The sequence below is a fragment of the Culex quinquefasciatus genome, chromosome 2 (assembly GCF_015732765.1).
Source record: "Culex quinquefasciatus strain JHB chromosome 2, VPISU_Cqui_1.0_pri_paternal, whole genome shotgun sequence".
NCBI lineage: Eukaryota > Metazoa > Arthropoda > Insecta > Diptera > Culicidae > Culex > Culex quinquefasciatus.
Window position 1 is genome coordinate 222,791,533 of NC_051862.1, and position 8,358 is coordinate 222,799,890.

Sequence of the window (8,358 nt, forward strand, 5' to 3'; positions counted from 1 at the left end):
AACGACCCGCGGTGATTACACAAACCATAAATCTTGAAACCATGTGTAACATCCGACGAAGGAAGGATACCGCAGAAAAACAAAAAAACCCAAAAAAACGAGGAAAAATTCCCATAAATAAAAGTGACAATATTTTGCCTGGGGTGTTTACCTCCTCTTCGGATAAACAAACAAAAACAACAACAAAAAAACGCACATGGTTTAGCGAACGTGGACAAACAACCGCTTCCGGCCGTCGTTGGTCCAGCGGGTGGCTTTGTTTATCGAAAAATGTTTGACCAAAGTAAGCTGTGCCGGTCAATTTTGGAGTGCCTTTGAGAATTGATACATCCACTCTTCGAAGATTTCAGGGAAATTTGCCAATTTGATCTGAAATTGACACTATAAGATTTTATGTTTTCGAATCCTGGATGTAAATTTACCTCCGGAATCGGATAAACGGTCGGCCACAACACCTGATTCCGGTTACAGTCCTCCAGCGTCCCCGTCCGGAACACCCCTTCCGTCCAAAATCCCCGCTGAATCTGCCCCGTCCGGCTATGCACGTACAGTCCTTCGCCATGTTTCTGTCCCCCTCGGAACTCCCCTTGGTACAAATTCCCCGTCCCCCCTTCCAGCAGTGTCCCCAACCCATCGAACCGATCACCCAGCCAGTGGCCCATGTAAAAGTTTCCGCTGTCAAACCACATAAATCCACGTCCGCTGCGTTGATCCCGGCGCCAAAAACCAACGTACTTTCCACGCTTGTAGTATTTCACGCCAAATCCGTGCTTCCGACCGCCCTCCCACGCGCCCACGTAAATCTTGACGTACAAATCCGTCGTCCCGGGCTCCTTCCGGTACACAATTCCGTGACCATGCCTGCCGATCAAGACAACAAGTGACAAGAGTGAGCTTAGTTAAGTGAACACACTCGCTGACCTCAAACCGTCCCGCCAGCTGCCCTCGTACAGCAGGCCGTTCCGCTGGACCTGTTGGCCGATGCCGGACCGACGGTTCCGGCAGTCCACCTCGCCCTGGTAGTGAGTGGCGGTCGTGAAGAAGGAACGGATTTTGCGCGGTGACATTTTTTGTCGGGAGTTGCGTGAAGGGTGGCGGGCATGGCTAACTTGATGTTTTTTTTTTTTTTTTGTCAAGTTTTAAATTAAACCACTTTTGAGTGTTGAAGTATTATTGTCGACTCTCTGGCAGCTGTCAATAAATGCTTTGATTTTTCGTTCTATAATTTGATACCTCCCGCTCTCGACGGTCCTTGCAATATCGACAACAAGAGAGTCCACTGTATATTGTTATATGGTTATTCTCTTCTTATCTTTTTGTAGCTTTAATGCTTGGACAATATTGATAAATCTTGATTGTTTTTTTTTTATTTTAAAAGACCATTGATTATCTTTGATCTGGTAGAAGATTCTCTTGGGGATGAATGTTATAAAAAAAATCCTTGCTAACGACAACACTGACAGACTTCACTGGAATAATAATTCAATTGATTTAGTTTCTTCTCGTATTGATCGATTCCGTTCATGGTACACAAAAAAAGGATTCACTCGCCGTAGTCCTCGTCGTTGGCGGAAGATTCAATTTGGTTCGATTTTCGCTAACCAAGGTTCGGTACCTATAGACTACATGTCTGCTGCCTGGAATTGGCAGAAGTGGCACGATTGAATTTAGCATTGACCATCGTTGCTGCTGGCATCCGTCATGTTCCCGGGTTCAGTTCAGGTCTCGAAGAAAAGAGTGAGGACAAAAATGTGATTCACCCGAACTGAGACCAATTGAATCAGCAACAGAGGGAGCAAAGGATGCTGAGAAATGAAATATTTCTCGTTTTCTTCGACATTAATCTAATTGAGATTTCTTGTTTCCCTTTCTTTTTCAGTGCAATGATTTCGTTAAATTCTCGTGAATCTTGACAAGAAGAAAATCTTTGGAAAGTTTTCTTTCAATCTTTAAATTTCCAGCTGTTCGTAGATACCAACATCACATTTTGCCCTAAATTAAAGCTTAGTTCTTTAACATCAACAACCCATTAACTTTGTCCTCCTTTTCAGGAAGCAAAAACGACCAACCCCAACAACAACAACAAAAAAACTCAATTTCACAGTAATAAAACTGATGGGCCCAAAATTCAATCAATGTGGAACCCATTTAACCGGAATTAATGGTCCATTTGGTGCGATTTGGCAAACAGAGCGCCCCCTTCCACCACCGCTCTTCCAAACATCCTGGTTCACCTGGAGCTGCTGGAAGGTCGAGTTGACTGCAAAAAAAAAGAAGCAAGGTAACAGCTGCTGCGCACCGTTTGATTAATGGTGGATTACCCTATTCATAGAGGCGACCCCACAACCCTCTTCCCCCTGGGTTTAGTATTTGACTTTCAAAAATGGGGCTTCGCTTATTTTCAGGTTAATGGCCCCCGAGCTAAAAAAGTGTTATTAATTTTTATTGCCCGATTTCGAATCGGCCCAGGTGAACCGATTGTGTGAGTGTGTAGTAATGTGCAGTTGGCAGGAAGTGAGCTGGGCCGTTAAAATTTTGGTCGTGAAATGAAGCCAAAATGGGGGTCAATAATGAGGGCACTAAACCGTTGACTGTTTGACGCTTGAGAGTTGCGAGCGATTTGAAGGATTTCCGAAATGAAAATACCTAAACAGTAAAAAAATGTGTGAATCCTAAAGTTTAAAAATTTGACGGTGTTATACTACCACAGTTATGGTGTAATGATTGAAAATATTAGTAGAACTGAAAAGTGGTCACATTTACAAATTTAATAAATTCCATAAAATAAGACATCTTGGTCTTCGAAACTAATTCAACTTGTGTGTCAAAATATTTAAAAATGCAATGTGTTTAATAGTTAATTTTGTTTTTAACTGATTTTTTCTCTTAAAACCCTATGACCTTGCACAAAACACTGTACAGTGGGAAAAATCGCGCAAAAAACGGACTAAATTTATGTCGGTCAATTAGAACTTTCAACCAAGACTTTTCTTATCTAAAATAAATTGAGGAATCGATTGATGATGGTGAGATTCCGCGGAAATTTTCTTAAGGCCCGTTTAAAGCTAATTTACCCTAGTTTTGCTGTTTTTTTTTTTTAATTTTTAAATATGTTGCTGAAATGTTCAATACTTTGACTTATATTTTTTCTTCTCTCTACTTTTCTCCATCGAAATGAATTTCAGTTATTTTTTTTCGGGTTCTCACTTACACCAATCGATTGCTCGGAATTTTTCACGAGTTATGTCAAAGCATTGAACATTTCAGCAACATATTAAAAAACTGATAAAAACAGCAAAAAAAAAGGTACATCGGCCTTTTCCGCGGGGTCTCACTATCACCTATCGATTCCTTGGAATTTTTCACATTAATAAAAGTTATGTCAAAATATTGAACATTACAGCAACATATTTAAAACTGATAAAACAGGACAAAAACAGGGTAAGTCGGCTTGGAACGGGATTTACGCAAATTTTCTCGAATTCTCACCATCACAAATCGATTCCTCGGAATTTTTCACAAAAGAAAAGTCTTGATTGAAAGCTCTAATTGACCGGCATCAATTAAGTCCGTTTTTTTGCCTCATTTTTTCCCACTGTGCACTGAATCGATTAAAATCAATTATTATATGAGGCAAATTACTAAGGTTACACAGTTAATTTTTTTACCAAATTCTGTTAAGTTTACCGAATTTTCAACTGCTGAAAAGTTCGGTAAACTTAAAATTACCGCTTTACCGCAACTTACCAAAATTCGGTAATGAAGTTCATAATTGTTCATCGAACGACCGAAGTTCGGTAATTTTTTTTTTCATTTTGACAGATGGTTTACTGATCTAAGCCGCTTATTCAACTACTGAATTCGTTAAAAAAAAATCTAAGTGTAAGTATGTAGAAACAAAAATGACTTAGTTCTTTGCCATTCAGGTTATGTCTGCAACATAACCACTTCCCACTGAAAAGTCAGTAAATTAATGAAAATATTAAGTTTTGTTGCGATTGAAAAAAATAAATTTGTTTTAATTAAAAAATATGGAACACTTTTCTATTCGTTTTTTCAAATTGCAATGACAATCATTAACATTGTAAAATTTATAAATGAAACTAATATGTTGTGTTTGTTTGCCCGTAGCTAGTAAATTGAAAATGTTTATTTGATTCATAAATGTTGTGCTTTAGACAAAAATAATGTTTTTGAACGATAAATTGTTCATTTTAGGTGACTATATATGATTCTTTTTCAGATATATTCAAAAAAATAACTTTAAATATTGAATGTTTCGTTGAAATTGCTCAGGACAATTATTCAAGTCAGCTCAATATCTGTTAATGTCATTAAAATTGAGTCAAATAAAAAGAACACCTTCAATCTGCTCGAAGCTTATGTCAACCTAATCGAACATCTGCCAAATGCACTTCTGGATGGATCTGCACCAGACTAGATGACGCCCGATCACAAGTCCCTTGCTCCAGCGAGTCTATTAGAAAATGCTTAGCTTTCTCTCCCGAGACGATTGGCAATCAGCTCAGCTCGTTGTGTGACACTTTCGTGTCGTTGATTGATGACCTCGTCAGCCAGCCAGCCATCAGACAAGGTTTTTGCCACTTTCCCGGTGAGTGGTTCGAGTGTCATGTCAAATTTATGACTCCTGTTAGTCCTGCGACGGAGTGGAAATTGATAACTCTCAAGTTCAGCTTTGATGGGGTTGTTGAACCACTTTCGGAAATCGATTCAAGGGGACAGGCTCATTGAACAATTAGTGGGCTGCACCCCGAATTGGTGAGATTAATTCAGCAAACTCTCACGAGGCTTCCAAGTCAAGAATCCAATCGATCTTATCTAATTAACACGCCTCCAGTCCAGTAAATCCAATTCATCGAACCAGTCGAGCATGGAATGCCAAAGGAAATTTATCAGCTCGGTGCAATTCCTAGAAGGATATATTTGCAGCGCCATCAACCAGCACACGAGGACAATTTATCGTCACGGTTCATTGGACAGCGGCATTTCCACGTAATATTCAATAAGCATTCCCTTTTGCACTTGGGAATCGGGTATCCTCAGTCCCTGAGTAAGCATTTTCTTCGATTTTCATTTTGATGAGAATTCCCTTTACGAAACAAATTATTTCAAATAAAACTTTTCTAAAGTTCAATTGTAAAAAAATATGAACTTCCAAACACTTCCTTCTTCCTCCATCACGCATCAACTCATCACAAAAGTAGACTGACAATTTGCACAATAAAACCTATAATCCGAAATACCTTCCCGAAATTCCTAAACTCAGCACACGTGGATGACCCTCATTCTCACAAGACAACCCTCATCAAGAGCTGCCAAAATTCACTTTATCAAAATTATGACCAACCAAAAAGTGGCCGAACGTGCCGACATTCCAGCTGCCTGCTGCTGATCCTTACACCCAAAACTGGCAGCGCTAGTACGAGAGAATGATCGTCTCGAGTCGAGAGAATAGTGGTACCATTCACGGACGCAGAGAACACAGCTCGAGATGGGCGATAGAACTATTCTCTCGAGGTTCATTTGCAAAAAAAGTTCATCCGTCAAACAAAAAACCAAAAGTGTCGACAACGGGAATCGAACCAGAGACCTTTGACAAACCAATCCAATGACTTAGCTGCCTCGGCCACCACAGCTTGGTGACCATGGAGAAGTCAGAAGTCGATGTATGACACTTGTTGGAGATTTATTGATTCAACTAACGAATGAACTCATTTGTTATGATGGTGTGAGTTGGTACCATTATTCTATCGATTTTGGCACTGAGCCCTCAATAAATTTTGAGAGAACGATTATCTCGATTCTGAATTTTGGGTGTAGTACTACGTTTTAGTAAGGGGATAAAATTTGCCCACTGCAGGAGAGTGCGACAGAGAGGCTTGAAGACATCCGTACATAATTCACATTTGTCATCGACACCTGACCCGGGGACAGCCAGTCAGCAGCAGATTGCCGTTGGTGTGATGAGCTTTGAGATGATTAATGATGTTGAAAGTGACGCAGGTTAAGAATTTGTGATAAATTCTATAAGTTTTGTTAAAATTAATAGAATAAATCCATTTCTAGGTACAATCTTTTAACAAAATTTTGATTTAAAGCCATCTCACCCAACTCATAACAACAGTTTCTTTCTCTAAATTCATTAAATAATAATACCTTTGGTATAAACAAATGCTAATTCATGGCATAGACTATGATCTAGAAATTTCAAAAAAACAACATTTGTTTGTTAATGGAAAAAAAAATCCAATTTCAAATTCCATGACAATCGAAGAGGAGTTACAACAACTTTAGTTTCTACAAACATTTTGCAATTCTTTGTCACAACTGTAAATACACAAATCGAATCAACTTCAGACACACTCAACAAATCCGTTCAGGTTCAAACTCCCAAAATTGATGGACATCCCCGCGTCACGTCTTGTTCATTTTTCAAGCCCCATTAACTCCTTATCGTTATCGTCCACCGTTCAACGCTCTTCAGCACCAACGACAGCAGCACCATCGTCCAAAGACACAAAACCCACTCAATTTAGATGCAGCCACCGTCGTCGATGCCGTCACTGCTTTGGCTGGTTGGCGTTTTGTTTCTCAAGGATCACGTAGTTATTATCCAATTATCTCTAATTTCTCCCCTCGGCCAGAGATCGGACGACGGCGACGATGACGCGACATCAGGGCCAAAATCCGGAGCGGCCACCAAAAACACACACAGCCGGGCAGAATAATGGCAGAAGCAATAAAACCGATATGCCACCGCCCGCCCCCAAAATGCATCCTTGTTGGTTGATCCATTTTCCACGGATGGCAGCGCCGTCGTGTGGAAGGACACACGACGAAGGATCTGCGCGGTAACTTAATTTTTGAAGAGCACGACCAGTTCACTTCCAGCAAAGTTCGCCATCGAGATGGCTTTTTATTAGCTTTTGGGGAAGTGGCGCACGTTTTGAAGGCCACATTTTTTTTCCTCGCGAAAAAAAGTACTCAGACAGACATTTCTTGAGAGCCATTTTGATTACATTAAGGAAATTGACATTTTGCAACTTCCTTGAAGCAAACGAGCAGCCTACAAGCCTGACAAGCACTAGAATTAAGCAATTATTACCATGAACGTAACAACAGCAATCAAGATAGAATCTAAACTATGCACCCGGTAACGGTTTGAGTCTGGTCTGGAAAAGGGAGTGTGTGCAAGCTGAGCAAAGCAGGCTGAGCATATTTTGCAACGTTAAACAGGATACAAAAAAAAATCCAACCTTCACTAGGTGTGCAAATGAGTGCATTTAAGTAGGCGGGAAAGAAGTGCTAGATGCTTGAAAGGGGCGCAGTGTTACCACGAGTGGTGAACGAACCAGGTCTAGTAGGCGTTGGACTTGTTTCTTGTTATGTAATTTCATTCTGTTTTAGATTATTTTATGGATTTCAGCAAACAACAATTGAATATTGAAGAATTTTTAATTTTTTTCAAAAAATCAGGGCATAACAATATTTAACCAACGATAACAATGCTTTGTATAATTTGATTTAAGTCTATCCTCCCAAAATTCGAAAGTGATTTTTTTTCAAGTTTTTTTATCATTGGCTCATCCATAAAAGTCTACATACAATTTTGGCAACAGTCCATACAACAATAGTAGTTAAATATTCGTAAATCTGCATCTTTTGAAAAAAAAATGTTTAATCGATTGATGCGACGGCAATATTGGACCGTTCAGAAAAATAAGTACATGGATTCATTTCTTGATTTTTATAATACTTTCTTTTACAAAAAAAAACTCAAAATTCGTACTGTTGAATTTATTTAATTTTTGTTATGTTTTATGGTACAAGCCATTTTTTAGACAAGTTCAGACAAAAAAAAAACATTTGAAAAAAAATAAGTAGTAGCCATTTTAAGCATAATTCATGATTAATAAATGTCAATCTTTGTCTTTTCCTAAAAATATTTTGTTTCAAAAACTGGTGAAAATTCCCTATAATTTTCGTTTTTGGATTCCCAAAATCAAACAAATAGTTGCTGAGGTACTGCCCATCAACAATTACAATTGATAAAATTATGTTTTTTGAAGTGTATTCCATTTAACCTTCAATTTTTAGAATAAGATAGGTAACAATTTGTTGGACTTTCAATGTTAAAAACGAAACATTTGAGCAGTTCTCTAGGATTTCGGTCATTCGATTTTTTTTGTATTTTTTAATCCGACTGAAACTTTTTTGGTGCCTTCGGTATGCCCAAAGAAGCCATTTTGCATCATTAGTTTGTCCATATAATTTTCCATACAAATTCGGCAGCTGTCCATACAAAAATGATGTATGAAAATTCAAAAATCTGTATCT

At 38.8% G+C, this 8,358-nt stretch overlaps 1 protein-coding gene across 1 annotated transcript; it reads right to left on the reverse strand.

The window, feature by feature from the left end:
• Nucleotides 1–250: 250 nt before the first annotated feature.
• LOC6033588 (MORN repeat-containing protein 3) lies at nt 251–1,067 on the reverse strand. Its single transcript, XM_038251104.1, has 3 exons — nt 922–1,067; nt 423–861; nt 251–369 (listed from the first exon to the last, which is right to left on the reverse strand). Exons 1-3 carry the CDS (start codon nt 1,065–1,067, stop codon nt 298–300), a joined length of 657 nt encoding a protein of 218 aa, XP_038107032.1. The 3' UTR covers nt 251–297.
• Between the last annotated feature and the right edge of the window lie 7,291 nt (nt 1,068–8,358).

Bases quoted from the DNA above. Each gene is read 5' to 3' on its own strand.
- LOC6033588 (XM_038251104.1), bottom strand. From the start codon at position 1,067: ATGTCACCGCGCAAAATCCGTTCCTTCTTCACGACCGCCACTCACTAC. The intron at 862-921 runs GTCAGCGAGTGT...CTTGATCGGCAG, and splicing joins AGCTGGCGGGACGGTTTGAG to GCATGGTCACGGAATTGTGT. The intron at 370-422 runs GTAAATTTACAT...TGTCAATTTCAG, and splicing joins CCGTTTATCCGATTCCGGAG to ATCAAATTGGCAAATTTCCC.